The 16,059-nt window shown below is 33.4% G+C and overlaps 2 protein-coding genes across 4 annotated transcripts; one reads left to right on the top strand and one right to left on the bottom strand.

The window, feature by feature from the left end:
- Positions 1–86: 86 nt before the first annotated feature.
- Positions 87–4,181, bottom strand: LOC120326221 (uncharacterized). 3 transcript variants are annotated; one of them, XM_039392467.2, is made up of 10 exons: positions 3,797–4,181; positions 3,456–3,555; positions 2,741–2,812; positions 2,484–2,606; positions 2,130–2,288; positions 1,802–1,917; positions 1,406–1,514; positions 1,101–1,226; positions 737–916; positions 87–204 (listed from the first exon to the last, which is right to left on the bottom strand). In XM_039392467.2, exons 1-10 carry the CDS (start codon positions 3,904–3,906, stop codon positions 151–153), a joined length of 1,149 nt encoding a protein of 382 aa, XP_039248401.2. In that variant the 5' UTR covers positions 3,907–4,181; the 3' UTR covers positions 87–150. The 3 variants fall into 3 exon arrangements, with proteins under 3 accessions (XP_039248401.2, XP_039248403.2, XP_039248402.2); XM_039392469.2 differs by lacking the exon at positions 737–916; XM_039392468.2 differs by lacking the exon at positions 2,741–2,812.
- Positions 4,182–4,317: 136 nt separating this feature from the next.
- Positions 4,318–15,404, top strand: LOC120326219 (tetratricopeptide repeat protein 27-like). Its single transcript, XM_039392466.2, has 19 exons — positions 4,318–4,570; positions 5,317–5,497; positions 5,966–6,086; positions 6,646–6,774; positions 7,083–7,222; positions 7,511–7,635; positions 7,957–8,084; positions 8,502–8,614; positions 9,235–9,301; positions 9,721–9,954; positions 10,781–10,981; positions 11,304–11,453; positions 11,951–12,049; positions 12,234–12,286; positions 12,800–12,928; positions 13,170–13,267; positions 13,835–14,086; positions 14,715–14,818; positions 15,261–15,404. The coding sequence occupies exons 1-19, from the start codon at positions 4,519–4,521 to the stop codon at positions 15,372–15,374; spliced, it is 2,490 nt and encodes an 829-aa protein (XP_039248400.2). The 5' UTR covers positions 4,318–4,518; the 3' UTR covers positions 15,375–15,404.
- The last annotated feature ends 655 nt before the right edge of the window (positions 15,405–16,059 follow it).

Here is a 16,059-nt window from a genome sequence, read left to right as displayed (position 1 = left end):
GGCACTTATGTTCCACTTTCACACAGTGTAAATAAGTTATATGTCAAAAGGTATATACAAATAACATATGAAAAATAATTGAACATAAATAGGTAATGACAGATCACGGTCAATATAATAATGTATGAATAATGCAAGTTTAGCAATGCTTTAAAACTGGGATTCTCTTTTTTCTCTCTCTTCCCACTTTGTTAATATCATGTCCTGTAAAAAATTAAAAAATAGACAAAGTAAATGTTTGAGCCTTTCACATAAGTTATTGCTCACCTTATTGGGTTTCTTATCCAATAAGTACTTTCACACCGCTGAATTTCCAAATTGGTTATTACAGTTTACTCAATTTTCATGGTTTGTTGGGCGCTCCAGAAGTGTATGTACCGATATGGAGCCAACTAATTTTGTTTGCCCACTTTACATCAAGTTGTATAAAAGGACTGATGAAACCTATGGGCAGGGGGTATATTTACTTGGCTAACACAGACAGTCCCCAAATTCGTAATATTCAACCGGAACGCTTGAGGAAAATCGGAACAAAATTATGGCCTGACCCTAATCCCTGGTTCCTGTACTACGGGAATATTGATTGTTCTGCATACAGTCTATAGAATTCATATTTGCAGAGTGGTTCATATTTTATGACTGCCACTTGTGACTTCACCATACATGTCTATGTATCTGAACCCAGACTAAGATATCATTTCCCCTCTTACAGGATAATATGAAATCCTATTCTAACCTTTCTTGTTGTCAGCTCTGCACTGTTTACTCTCCATCTGTTATATGTTGCATTTACTGATGCTACTTTTGACCCTGGACTTGAAGTTGCTTTCCTTATTCCTGGCTTCACTCCTGCTCTTATACACATTGCCCTGTGCTTTTCGTGTGACCTTTCCTCTCGCAACACTAAAGCCCTGTGCTAAAAATTGTTACAAGACCAGATAAACCTCAACTGCTGTCACGTCTTTTGATAGCCCGGAATCTATATAGACGAGACACAATGAAATCGTATCGAACGCGCCTGCATATACATACATATATAACTAACTTATTTCTGTACGACATGCACTTAACAAGATTTAAAATATGATGAAGAAATTCACCTGTTGCCCAAGTTGTAGTTGCATCGATTTTCCAATATTTTGTAGATCTGTTATAGTTTTCTCCTTGAGCCTTAGTTGCAATGATTTATCTTCTAATTTTTCAGTAAGTATTGCACAATTGGAGCACTAAAACATCAATGGGAAGGTATTTCATAATGGATGAATTGGTTATAAAATAAATTGTGAGATCAAAATCAAATACATTTTTTTTGAAATATATTGTTGATTACCTACTTGATTGGTAATAAGTTGCATTATGGTAAAAATATGATTAGCAAACTGAAATTTACAAAGCAAAATTATACCTTTGGTGGGTGTAACTGTAAGTGTTTCAACTGTTTATGAAGTTCCCTAGCTTCTTGTGATGTTTTTATTAAATCCTTTTTCAATTCTTCAAGTTGTTGTTGTCTTTCACTTTGAAAGCGAAACATAATGGTTTTAGGCATTAACTGTGAATCATTTTTTAACTTGTTGTTGCAGGTTGAGCAAAAATCACTGGGACCAATCAGATTTAATTCTCCTGTTATGATATTGTGTTATATGATATACTTCTTTATATTTGCCGTATAGCTGTTATAACCCTATATTGTACAACCACAAAACAAAATCACTAATTATCTGTGGATCTTATGAGAGACTAGTCATTTTGAAGCGATATGCCAAATCCACACCGTTGCTATGACATTCAAAAGGGATTATACCTTGAATTTTTTCCGATCGTCTCTGCCATCCTTTGTTTGAGAATGAGCAACTTTCCATCTCTTTCTTTGATTTCAGCTTCACTTTTCTCCTCCAGCTCTTTCAATTTCCTCTCATGCTGAAAACATATCCAAGGTAGTTAAAATATGCACCGTGAAAAATGTAAACAATTTATTTTTATTTGAAACACTCTCAAAACCAAATAACACATCATATTGCTGTGACCACTGTTGGTAAATAATTCTGTGTAGTGTGAAGTTATATTCAAATGTGTTCTATTTAGTACTTTCATTTTGTGTCTTACAGTGAATATACGAATAATTAAATCACCTCCTCTTTCAAATCCTTGATTTGTTTTTCATACTGTTCAATAAGAGAGTCTATTCGATCTTGTTTTGCTAATATATCAGCTTCTGCCGTTACAAGTTTTTGTTTCGTTTCAATTTGTTCTGCATCCTTTTCTGCTAATTTTTCTTCATAGTATTTGATCTGTGTGAGCAAATCAGATTTACATCACTAGTCATCTTGTTTTTCATATTTATTTGGCGAATGCAGCTACGAAAAAACAGTGTTACCATGTACGCAAGAGTCTTTGAAACAATGTTTTTCATAGATTTCCAATTGATAATAAAATTTGATCAAGAACTTATTTCATTACCATAGCAATCTTTTGTATGTTTTTACCTTTGTCTCAAGTGTCTTTTTGAGAGCTTCACAGATCTCCGATTTTGTTTTCAATTCAAATCTCAATTCGGCGATTAATTTCTCCAATGCAGAAATGCGATCTTTCAGTTTTTGTTCTTTTGCCTGTATGGAAATTAGAACATAGCCGGTTGTATGCACTCCTATCAGATAGATATTCTTGGCCGTAATGGAATTGAACAAACCACTTTGATTTTATTCATCTATATTCCTGCAGCTGCATTCTAATATTACTCTACCTCAACTTTTCTAAATCTTCTTTTCTGGTCTCTCAAATCTTGCTGCATATTAACATAGCTGTCGTACAACATCTGTAAAAGTAAGAAACTAAGAACTTTACTATTTACTTTTGTTTCACACCCCGGTATGAACAAGGCTCCTGACAAACGACCACTAATCTGTGGTTCCCAGACTTTTTATTTGTGCAGCGCCAATTTATAAAGGAAGAAACTCACGCCGCACTTACACAAAAAATAATAAAACTTAATTTTGTTATCGTTAATGAGTAAGTACCTCATGCTTTTTGAAGTTTTCAACCATGTAGGCCTAAGGATTAAAGGCGAAAGGTCAACTCTCCTACCTCATCTCTACCTGATTTTCTCTTTGAAATACTAAAAAAATGACTCTCATTGCTAAACGCTGTTCAGCTGATAAATAAACTGCAGCTCGCAAAATAGTTTTGTAACAATAGAGACACTAAGTAACAGGAAGTAAATAACATAGAAAGACAACATGAATTCATTGATTCAGACACACAGTATTCAAAATAAGAGACAATAGAACATTTATAGTAAATAAAATATGTAAAATAACTATATAATAATTATGTTTAACACAATTCCTATAATTTTCGGGGTGAATTTAGCAAATCTGCTTTGGGAACTGCTGTACTTTGCTACTAGTAGAAACTGAATTTTTTATGTTTGGAATGGAAAATGGATATATTTTACCAACCTTAAATTCTCTTTCTTTTTCCTTGATTAATTGATTGTTGTTACTGGGTGATGCAGGTCTTAACGTGTGGAGCTGGTTAATGTGTAAAGCAGGATCATTTCTGAATTATTTATACAGATTCAGTTGTCAGATTAATATGAGAGTAACCATTACTGACTTTGCTAAATTGTATGAAAATATAGCCACTGATATATACATGTGTATTGGTCAACATTGCTAATGAGTTGACTGGATTGTATAACTGCTTTTGAGGGCGTCGCTACATGACTGCATTTTCAGTCTTGAAACTGACTCCATTAAATTCACAAAATTCTGTACCATAATTATTATTGTAACTGCACCTTGTCGGAGCATTATGTTGGGATGTTGCACCTTGTGCTAAACGCAATGCACCAAGTGGACGAATTGATCCACCACTTTTCGCGCGGGCCGTCTTGGAGTTTTTCGACATATCAAATTGTTGGTGGTGAAGTTGTTTGTTCTGGTGGTATTAATTCTCCAAAGACGTTCACACTTCAAATTATTTCAATCCGAAAACCAACTTTTTGCCACGTTGATATTCATTTCCTCATTTTTAGCTTTTAGTTGGAAAAAATAAGTCGTTTACAGCAAAATAAAGTCGAAATCAAGTATACAAATGGAGTCTGCAAAAATTCGCACACTGCGAGCTGCGTTTCCATTCGTTACGTGAAGCCAAATCCCGGCGTAAACAAATGCATTATATTGCCATCTTGCGGATGTTTTGCATGACCAAATTTTTAATCTACATTACGCTAAATATGTCTGTCACGAAATATGTTTGAGAAAATCAAGCTTCGTATTTTATAAATTTATTTTTTATAAAGTCGAAATAATCATTTTTAAATTAAATATCAAACAAAAGTTCTTGAATTTACCATAATCAACTATCCACAAACAACGACACACGTGCTCTCTTGTGGGATATTTATAATACCAGCATACTGCTGTACTACTGCTGCACTGATAGTTAGCCTATGCTATACCTATAACATTTCGTTACGTTTCGTGCTGTTCGTTTTATGAACAGGTGGTGATTGATATTATGGATTTTGAGCTAGAACTAATTTCACCATTCAATGGCATTGAGCCTTCAGGTAAATATAAAATTAATATTGTCCGTTTCCATTTTTTTCTTTAAATAGTTTGATTTCGTGATCTGTCTGTCAATTTTTGGATCAATTCAATAACCTGATGCCAGGCACGTAGAATTAATCTCTTAACCTTGTTTCACTAGACATTTATTGAGTTTGTGATGTGTCTGGTTTTTTTCAATACAGAAAATTGTGCTAATGCCACAAATTTGTTCTTCATTGATTTTAAAATCCTGAAATTGAAATAAGATCTAACAGTAATCTACTACTATATTAAGTTAGTGCAAAGGAAATACCGAAATGAGTTTTCATGCACCTTCTAACCTCTGAACATTACCTCAATTACCTTGCAAAATATATATGTTTCAATAATTTGAATTTTGAGTGTGATATAGCCTACGGTATTCAGCTATTTGTAATATTAATACTTTAATACAGTATCAGAGATATAAATGCTTCGTATGAAAAAAATAAAATGTGTTTTTAGTATACCTGACTCAAGTTCTATAATTGCAGAAGCCAAAACAAATTAATGAATTATGAGCAACAATAGAATAATGGAATACTATCCCTGCTTGTTTCAAAATGTGAATAATGATTATATTACACATTTGACATTTGTAATGTATTATTGCATTGACTTCTTATGGATAATAGCCTTCATCTGTATTAAACTCATTAATTTGGAACTCAGGTCGGTTTGAATTGGGAAGTGACCCATAAATTCACAATTTGTATTTATTTTTAAGGTGACTATTCTGAATCTACACAGGAACTGTTGAAATTAGTGACTACTGGAAAATATAAAGAATGTATAATTCACATCAAAAACACAGTTTCCTTTCTCAATTTAACTTCTATGGAAGACATATATCAATTGAAGTTTTTGGCGAGACAATACCTAACAGATGATGATGAATCTCTAAGGAAGTTAGTGTTTCTTGTTCCACATTGTTGAATCGAATAAAAAATTGAATGGGAAACACGTTTTTGACTAGTTGTTCTAGAGCACTGGTCTTCAACCGTGGCACCCCAGATTTCCCCCAATACAGGCCAAGGGTTCCCCAATTTTCCATTCAAATCTGAGAGTCTGAATTATATGCATATTATGTAAATATATTCAAATACCGATTATGTTTGCCACTATTATGAAACTTTTCACACTTTAAAGATCACTTTAAAGGTTTTGGTTACAGGAGGGAGTAAACTTTTCACCACTAGTTTTGACCCATTATTATTTGGTTTTATAAACAGATAATTCATGTAATATTGTTGAAGCTTTTGGGTTGTGGTTTTTTTGTTTTTGTGGCATAGGATTCTGTTTCAATAGATTACATATGTTTATTAAATTCATTTTTTTGGGGTGAATGTTCTATCATAGCTGATTTTTATTATTAGAGAAATCGAAATTCTGTGCTATGGAGTTTCATGCCTTCAATTGTTTGTTATCAATAACTGGACTGGACCTGAATCATCAGATTTGACGTCGTTGTTATTCACTAATTTTGATTCTGTGGATGTAAGTATATACTATTTTCCCAGTCCCAGCATCATGCGCTAGCACTTTTCATTTCCCATATATTTCAGTGTTTGCCACAATTAGTGTTGATTCTGAAGTTTCACATTATGGTAGCTTGCACCATTCGAATTCAATCTCACATCAATTGATTTTACACCGTAACCTGTAAGAAGTTGATATCATGTTTGATATCATCTGTGTGTTTTCCGTTCCTTATTTTGCATCAGTATTTTCTTTTTACATGTACATGCTTACTATCAGTAGAGAATACGCCCAATCTTTCCTCAATGCTATTGTGCTAGTGGATGTACATGTGTATAATGCAAGGATGTTGAAGCAGGAATAAAAATACCATACCATGCAATTCAAGAGTGTGCGGCAGGACTCTTGAATTGCTTAGTATGCTTTTTATAGTTTGTAAGTTGTACAGATATATATATTGCAACTTATGACTTGAGACATGCTTTTAGATACGAGTTTCTCTGTACCTTTGTTGAGGTGAGTGCTTACAGCATTATCTAATTTGAATTTAACAAAAAAATTAAAATATTTTGTTCAGATAAAAGAAAGAATATTGCAGGAACTTGATGTTGATGGAGAAAATGTATATGCTCTCATTGCAGACCCGATTATACTTTATATTGCTATGATATTATTTCAACAATTTGATTTGTTTCATCACCTACAGGTATAGTCTTAAAAAACTTTTTTTCATTATCGATATTGAGCTGCTCTTTGCCGGAGTATATACTCTCACAGTTTTTTTGATATCAGTTTTGTTGAGAAGTTACGAAATTCTTTCATACAGCACACCTTGAATTTGAAGGTGGTGGGCACAGGATCTAGCCTTAGTGTTCACTGAATGGCATGAGCGAGCACCTCTGATTACACTGCGTGTGTTCGAATCCTGTGGGAGATGATTATGTGCTAGATGGCTGCTGGACACCTCATTACATTATTACTTAAATACATTACTGTAATTGAAATATTTTACAGACTGCAAAATGGTGGTGTTTACGATATATATCAATACATCAGCAGTTGATACCGGAACGTTCTCCTACTCTTCATGAACTCTCTAAAGCTTTGATCCAGAATTTCAGCCAACAGGACTTTTTAGAAAGCGAACAGAATAGGTGGTGTACCTTTAGTTTAAAAACTTTAGTTTATAACTATTTCATAGCCGGAATGATTGGTGTCTGCTATGCTGTACAACTAGACATTCCACTTAAATATTATTGTATTACGATATAACTTTTAGGTTATCAATTCTTATAGGTTATAGCAATACCTTAAATCTTATTTTTTGAGAGTAAGATATGCATATCTTCACTTTTGCTGGATTGCTTTTTTGATATGATCACATTTATATATGGCGTTTGTGATACATATCTAAATCAAACATTGTTTTATAATTTCTTCAGATCATACAAAATTCAGTTTCACCTGGAGACTGGATTACTTCAATTATTTTATTATCAATACAAAGAGGCTGAACAAAGTTTTCAAACAGCTACAGCCTTGTGTGGAATTGAATGCTCACTTGATGGTATGGTTTTGTATTGGCCAGGCAATTGGCACATCATATGTTAGGAATAAGCTTGCTGTCATACTTCTGATTGCTAGGGTTTGCAAGTTCTAATCCTGTGGCTGCTAATTGATTGCCGGTAACTAATGACATACCCGATATGGGCTTGTAACTGGACGTGAGGCTGTGATCCGCCATATTATTAAGCCGTTTATCAGCTTTTTCTCCCAGGGATAAAAAAAAGTTGTATTTTTATTTCATTCATTATTTTTCAAACATAAGAGTATTCTTTCTAATTGTTTCTTGTCAACTTAATTCGTAAAAGATATGGATTTATTTCAGGTGCTCTCGGTGTGCGAACCAGGTTCCAAGAGAAATTGATTGCACAGCTTCGAGTGCAAATCAACAGAACAAGAAATGATAAACTGATTACAAAAGCACCTACTTTGACTGATGAAGATATTCCAAAGGTTTAATATTTTGTTTTAGAAAAATTTTTCTTGAAGTAATCTATGAGAGAAAGTTATATTATAAATTTCATGTGATTATTTGTTATTCTTATAAATGTCAATATGAACGAGAACGAAATGCTCAAAGCCACGGAGTTTCTGTACCGGTTAACCAAGATGGCACATCTATTGTTCTGGTCAGGCTATAATTTCAGGTACAAATACTACGGGAGTCACTTAGCTAGTCCCCAAACTCGTAATAGAATTAAAATGCGGAAAATTTGATTAAAATTATGGCCTAACCCTAACCTGGTACACATACTACGTTCCGGTGTCCGCCATCTTTCATGTCGTAGTTTTTACCTTTTAGAATCTCTGTTTTGTGCCTAACTCATTTAATGGAAATATTTAATTTAATATATATATATATATATTTAGGCTTTACCTCTAAATGATGACACTCTCCTTGAGGCGGTCAAGTATTCTGAGGAAGAAAATAATGAAAATCAAAATCTTATTCCAGAGGAGCAAGCAGTGATATTGATGATGTGGTGAGTAATGGTGCTTGTCGTTCTAGTTTTTTTCACTTCTGATAGATTGTGAAATGAATCTCTGGTAGTCGGGAAATTTCTTTTTATGTTCTGAATATTATAATATCAAAAAATTCTTTAAGGCTTCGCAGTTGGTGCATCATGCTGGCGGGTTGCGGCTTCCTTCACCATCAAGTCCATGCATCTGAAACACATAACATAAATTAGTAACGAGACGAGAGGCTGTGGTAGACTAAACGAGTAAGACGCCTTACTGACTCTATTTTCTCCTGTGATAAATATGGGAATACTATCCTATTCATAGATAGTACATTAACACTTCATGGTACTATACGATAGCCATGGCAATCCATGAAAGCCTGCTGATCTGTTAATAAAGCATTGGAGCTCATGTACAGTTACATCGGATGTTATGGTCACATGTTTGAACTCTACCACCTTATCCAAGATAAGATTAATAAAGCAGGCTATGTTGAACTAAAATATACGGGACTCCCAGAAGCATGATGCTGCCAATGTATATTTGCAAGAGACGTGGTGTTATTGAATTTTGACACATTAGACCTCAGGAATACTAAACTAAATATGAATAGTCTTTATTCGAATATTTTACATTTCAGCACAAAAATGCAGAAAACGTCTGCCTCTCACAAACTCAAAGATGAACAAATAAAATGTGTTATTGAGGTAAGTTAATTTGATTGTATTCAAAAAAATAAGTAGAGAATTTATATGAATTATGTAATTGGAGAAAAATAAGAGAAATATCATCTTCTGGGATAACCTCCCCTATAATATGAATTAGGTCTACTACCCCATTGCCATAATATCATGAAGTTTTTTTAATCGATCATTTTTAACTTCAATGAGAATTATAGTGGATATAATTTATGACAGATATGAATAAATTTGTATTCAATTTTCGAGTTTTGATTATAAACAATGTGCAAGAGAACTATTTTAAATGACTGTTAATCAGTGTATTGTGAACAATAGTTTTTTATCATTTATGTTTTATTGTTCCCAACTCTAAATTTACATTTATTAAGTTATAGCAAAGTGTTGCATTTCTGAATCAACTTTCTTTATTTCAATTTCTATAACAGTACCTTCTATCCGATCCGAAATCATGGTCAATTCACACAGAATCATTGAGAGTTCGATGCATTCATGAAAAACTTAAATCAAGAACAGTAGAAAGGAGTATGATGCAACTAGAATCGCTTGTGAAAAATATTTCTTTAAAATCAAAATTTTCTGATGACAATCATCATCTTGCGTCATTGAAGAGGTTGTCACTATTCTACAGCGTTTGGCCAAAACCAAAGTGGATAATGGAGGTATGAATATTTACTCTGTATCATTTTACAATCTTATGTAAAGTTTCAATATCGTATTATCTATCAAGCTCTGGTAAGTAAGATCATCTGACTTGCTTCGTCGTAGGGTGATTCACGAAACTGCTGGTCGGTTATGAATTTCTCCACCATCAAATTACTGCATCTGAAACAAATAACTTGCTAACTAATACCATACCCGACATGGGCAAAAGGCTGCGTTTCCCACCCTTTAATGGCTTGTGGCCCTCCTCCGGAACTTTTAACACTCATTGCCCCAGTGTTTATCATTCCAGTGGTATTTATAGAGTTATTTTGATTATTCCAAATCCCATTATGATGAAACGATTCATAATGCACTAAGTGAAAACACCCTGTGAAATAACCTTATCAAGCATTGAAACTAGGAAGAATGGGGAGTAGGCTTGTGAAGGGAAGGGTAAAATCAGTTTGGGCTCAGCATTGTGGCCCACATCGGTTGGCCACGGACGCCTGGTTGAGTTTTCGTTGACCTAGCAGTTGCTACATTAGGATTAACTGTGTTGGCATTGCACTCGCAGGTTACACATCTAGGTTGAAATTTACCACATCACCCATAAAAGGGTTGGGTAAGCAGTGAGGAACTAGGAAGCTTCCGGGTTTCTTTAAAAAATGGTAGCTCATTACATATCAGTGGCTGCCATACAAGGCTTTGTTCGAACCAAAGTGCACTGAATTCTAATATTTTGGATTCTTGTAATGAAATATGAACAAAAACTTCAGATGTAGTAGCATTCAAAGGCGTGCTCACATGTCCGGATTTCGGAAAATTTTGTTTTGTATTTTTTAGAAACAACTTGCAATGTTGTATGAAAGTCTGGGTGTCCGTGCCAGTTCACTAGAAATTTATATGAGATTGCATATGTGGGAAGAAGCAATTGTTTGTCTGATATCAACAGAGAGAGGGCACGAAGCTGAGGAATTAATAAGAAAACAACTTGCTATCAAGGAGACCGCGAACTTGTATTGCTTGCTGGGAGATATATTACTGGTAAGGAAAATTTGTTTATTTCCATTTCGCTTGATGTGGTAGTCAGAGGCATTTCAATTATATAACAGATTTTCTTTAACAGATCCCATTGAGTACAAACTTCAATTTTTGTCACAAGCAAGACAATGGGTAAAAAGAGGATGTTTTTATTTAGGCATAAGTGACAGTTTTAGTTACATCTAGGTCTGAGTATTTTATTTTTCTAGGGAAGATTGGTAATCTAAGTACATTCCTGCTGTTCATGAACAATTGAAAAATGAAATGTGGCTCGATATTTCTACTTGTTTGTCTTTTTTATATGGCCGCTGTATTTTTTGTGCAGGATCCAGACCTTTACTTGAAAGGATGGGATATATCGAACCAGCGCAGTGCAAGATCAATGCGATCACTTGGTGCTTACAAAATATCAAAGAAACTATACAAGGAAGCCATAGAATGCTTTGAAAAGTCACTGGCGGTCAACTATTTACAGGTGAATCATTAAAATTTTTAGAATATTATTCTGTCCCAGGATTGACTTTGAAATCTGATCTTGGATCCCTTTTAGATTGATTATTTTGTGTCTTGAATGAGCTTTGTTATTACTGTGTTTGGATCAAAACAATTTACGTCAATGTAACTTTTGGATATCAGCAATGACATTACTATATTTTTTAAAAAGATGAGATGGTTGCCGGTTGGCATGCAGACTGCACTCAACATACTAAATCTGCATGCCAACATAGTTATCGTATTTGTGATATGGCATGCTACTGTTCAAATATATATAAATATTAAATAAATAATAACCTTCAGGTAAAAGACATGGAGGGTGCTTAAATGATTTTTAACTTTGTTTTTGCATGTAACACCAATTCTAGATATATTTTTTACATTTCCTGACTTAAAAAGCACAAATTAGTTTATGACATCAGCCCATTGCAACTCATATTGTAAAATTGTCAATTAAACTTTATTTATATAATTTAGACTGGTACATGGTTCAGTATGGGATGTGCGGCACTTGCATGTGAAGATTTTGATAAAGCAGCGATGGCTTTCCAGAGATGCGTCAGTCTTAATTGGGATGTAAGATACTAATTATTTTAAATTAAAATATCACTATTGTATATAATCAGTTTATTGTAGATTTTAACTTCAACTTTTGTATTTTATATCTTAATACAATATGATTAGGAAATTTCAGATGTTTGTCTCTTTACAATTACATATACTTTGTTACCTTTGAATAATTTATTGTTTATCTATTCAGAACTTTGAAGCATGGACAAACTTAGCAGTTTCTTTTGTGAGAGCAAATAAAAAGTAAGTATTTTTTATCACATTAAGTGATTGGTTTCCATGTTAGTCCTTTATGGACATCTCAAAGTCAGAGAAGTCATCAGTAAATTGACATTATAAGAACTTTTATTTGAAAGTATTGTCCAAGAATTTGAAATCCACTACCCTAAATTGTTTTCCTGATTGCATTGATCATTTCAATTATTCTGTCAATTAATGCATAAAGCGCTATCATAATTCTATATGGCAGCGATTCCTAAAATTTTTGTTCATGAGGTGCCAAATTATCAGGGTAAACACTCTAATGAAAACAACATGTGAAATATTCAATCATGTATATTAGGTATTTTTAACACAATTCTGGTAATTTTTTGGAGCGCTTGGCAAATCGGTGCGTGGTAGCGCCCCCTTTGGGTACCGCTTCTATATTGTTTCAGTTTGTTCAGAGATAGTTTACTTTTCTTTTGAGTGGGTGCGCATGGTCTTGCTTTGAGCAAATTTTCTCGATCCAGTTTTATGCCATTTATATTTTTTCAGGGATCAAGCATATAAGGCTCTAGTTGAAGCTTTAAAATGTAACTACGATCGCTGGGAATTATGGGAAAATTTTCTTTTTGTCAGTGCTGATACTGGACATTTTTCTGATCTCATTCGTTCATATAACAGGTAAAATAGGAAATAGAATGACATTTACATATAGCTTTCAGTATGCTGGAAACAGCTTATACTCCTTTATCACTCTTTCATTTTAAAAGATAAGCTAACTAATATAAAAATTCTGTAGTGGTCTTCCATAAATGGAGCCATATGCATTTTCATGTGATATGTGAAAAATTTGATTGTTTTTTCCAGCTACAGTTTTTTAGTTGCCTCTTTACGAAATGATAAATATTTTTTTAACATTCAGATTACTCGATCTCAAGGACAAATATGTTGACATACCGGTCTTAAAAATATTAGTTCGTGCCATGAATGAAGATATTCTAGGTTCAAACAATGTTCCAGGTAGGTACTTTAACATGAATATCATTGTCAATTGATTATCAATTTAGACTTTCACAAAATATTGTGGTTTGTCAATTTTAGAGGAAGCATCCAATTTCATGTGATTAAATCGAAAATTTGTCATCTGCAGACAATATCTTATAAATTAGGTATAGTAGTAGTTTGATTATCGGGAGTTTTAAATTCCAACTCTTATGCCAGCGAAGATATGTCATACTATTTTCGGTACTTCCAGAGTATGTGTACCAGGTTAGGGTTAGGTCATAATTTTATATCGATTACCCTTATTTTAGTTCTATTATGAGTTCGGGGACTGTTTTTGTTAGCCAAGTGAATATACCCCTTGTCCATAGGCTTCCGTCTCTTTACACAACTTGATGTAAAGTAGGCGAACAAAATTAGTTTACCTCCATATTGGTACACATACTTCTGGAAGGCCCTAGTTTTTCAGTTAGACAGCAAGTCATATTAGCATTCATTACATTTTTCAAATTTTATGATTAATAAATATCTCACTTTTTAAAAAATGCAGTAATATTACAATTACCATAAATAACTTGTTTACAGCTTCAAAACTGAAACAGAAAGCATTGACTCTGTTCGGTCGCCTCACAAGTAAGACAACAAGCAACTGGGAGGTTTGGTCACTTTATGCTAAAGTCCTAGGTAATGGAACAGGTGGTGAAAACAAAGATGAAAATGCTAAAGCTCTAACATTCTTGCAAAAATCACTGCGCTCTGCTCTGCAACGACCATCTTGGGAAAAAGATTCAAAATCGGCAGAACAGGCAGTTACACTCTGCATTGAAGTTATTGATGGTAATTTATCTTGTATTAGAATCATGGAAGACTGAAATATTTTAATTTTTTATCGTAATGTTGTAGCATACTTGGAATTATGTTGTGAATTATTTTCCGCAATTTTGCTATTAACAGAAAATACAAAAATGAAATGGACTATTCATACCCGCTAAATGTAGGTTTGATAAAGTAATAATGAGTCATTATTGCAAATAATGAATATATATATATATATATTGAATATAACAGCAATAAGCCTATGTATAATGGTCTATGAAAAATGTTCATGTTATATACGTTGGAGAGTACTCTCCTCTTGTTAAACTTCTTGAAACAGATCTATATCAGATTTGGAATGTCATTCTGTGGATGGCAATTGTTCCATTTTCATCAGTACAGTACAGCACATGATTTTGTCTATGATTTGAATTCATCAAATCAGTAACCATTTCATATTTCCTAGTTACGTATTTTTGTTATGTGTTCTTGATAGATAGGAAAGAAATAAATTCCCTCTCTCCAATTTCATTGACTTTTAAAATGTATTAGAATTGCCAATTACTGTAATTTTATATCTTTGTTCAATTCAAGCACAGTCAGGTGGTTGCACATAAGAATAATTGAATTTCTATTCGTTATGTTATAGCTTGTTCAGTGTGTCATAAGCAGGAGAACATGAATGAAGGAGAATTTAAGTCAATGATTACTTCCACGAGACTTTCAATCAATGGAGTCAAAGCAAAACTTAGGGTCAGTGAATTTTATTTTTAGGAACTAAATGAATCTTTCATTATCAGTATGATATACTTTGTGATTAGTATTAGACTTCAAATTGTGTACTGAGTGTTCATAAAATCATGTTACAATTTCAATTTTGTTATGAAGTCAGTTGTTGATATATCCTAACCAGATTTTTATTTGTTTTGATTATGTAACTCCTTTAATTTAAAGAAACTGAATATGGTGTCGATAAACTCCCTTTGTAATTTAATAAAATTTAAGACTTTATGAACATCCTCTATTTTAAAATATGCTTTAAAAACATAGAAAATTGGCCAATATGCGGAAATTGACTTCATGATAAGTCTATCTTATTTTCTACGAGCTATGTCACAATTTCGAAAGGTAGTGGATAATGTTGACCCCCAAAATATGGGCTTTAAATATAAAAAAAAGCCTTTGTCACTTGCAGGTACAAGAGGAAGATTTGTTGAATGAAGAATCAAAACTAGAGTTTGCAAACTTGGCTCAAAAAGTTGAAGACAAATTGCAGATATTGAATGAATTAATGTCAACTTCAAGCTGACAATGTTAATAATAAACTTGTTAACAAGAATATATGCTGTTCAATTCTGTGTACATCCACTGTTTATATTTAAGAATAGCTTGTCAGAAATTGGTTGCAGTAGAGATTAGTATTAAAGGTCTTTGTTTTGTTGACGGAGTTTCAGGATTCTTGATGCTTTATATCAGTTCTTTTTAATTTGGGTTCAGTCAAGCTCAAAAGGTTCAGTGGGGGTTGTCCCTGGTCTTTAAACAAGACCCTTTGAAACAGTTCCTACATCATGAAGTCATTCTATTATACAGCCTAATATTTATGTGAAAAACGCTAATAGTTCACAGCAGGTATCCAAACTTCCATGCTTTGACAACTCGTAAAAAAAAAGGTGGAATATGTGTAGTTTTACACAAATAGAAATTTCAGTGGACCTGTCAATGACTGTTGTAACTTGGATCCCATTACATTAACTTCATCAAAATTCGTATCCACACATATGCATATGATATGGTCCCTTATACAGACAGTTGTGTAAGGTGGGGCAATGGGTTGGTGTGGCGAAAGTGGTAAGGGAGGAGTACACAGAACTGTTTATACAAGGGAGTTTATAAGACAAGACAATATATATAAATAGGGACAACACAATACACCAAATACATATAACCAATTGTAGTTTCTATATTCTCCCCTCTTTCAAAGTCATGGTTTCGGA

Source organism: Styela clava, chromosome 4 (assembly GCF_964204865.1).
Source record: "Styela clava chromosome 4, kaStyClav1.hap1.2, whole genome shotgun sequence".
NCBI classification, from domain to species: Eukaryota; Metazoa; Chordata; class Ascidiacea; order Stolidobranchia; family Styelidae; genus Styela; species Styela clava.
The sequence above is the reverse complement of the archived record's forward strand: the minus strand, read 5'-3'. Positions and strand labels throughout refer to the sequence as shown.

Excerpts from the sequence above, each read along its gene's own strand:
- LOC120326221 (XM_039392467.2), bottom strand. The coding sequence starts at position 3,906 with ATGTCGAAAAACTCCAAGACGGCCCGCGCGAAAAGTGGTGGATCAATT. Across the intron at positions 3,556-3,796 it reads CAACATAATGCTCCGACAAG|AAATGATCCTGCTTTACACA; the intron begins GTGCAGTTACAA and ends TAAATAATTCAG. Across the intron at positions 917-1,100 it reads AACTACAACTTGGGCAACAG|CACAGGGCTTTAGTGTTGCG; the intron begins GTGAATTTCTTC and ends AACAATTTTTAG.
- LOC120326219 (XM_039392466.2), top strand. The coding sequence starts at position 4,519 with ATGGATTTTGAGCTAGAACTAATTTCACCATTCAATGGCATTGAGCCT. Across the intron at positions 8,085-8,501 it reads CTGATGAAGATATTCCAAAG|GCTTTACCTCTAAATGATGA; the intron begins GTTTAATATTTT and ends ATATATATTTAG. Across the intron at positions 12,929-13,169 it reads CTCATTCGTTCATATAACAG|ATTACTCGATCTCAAGGACA; the intron begins GTAAAATAGGAA and ends TTTAACATTCAG.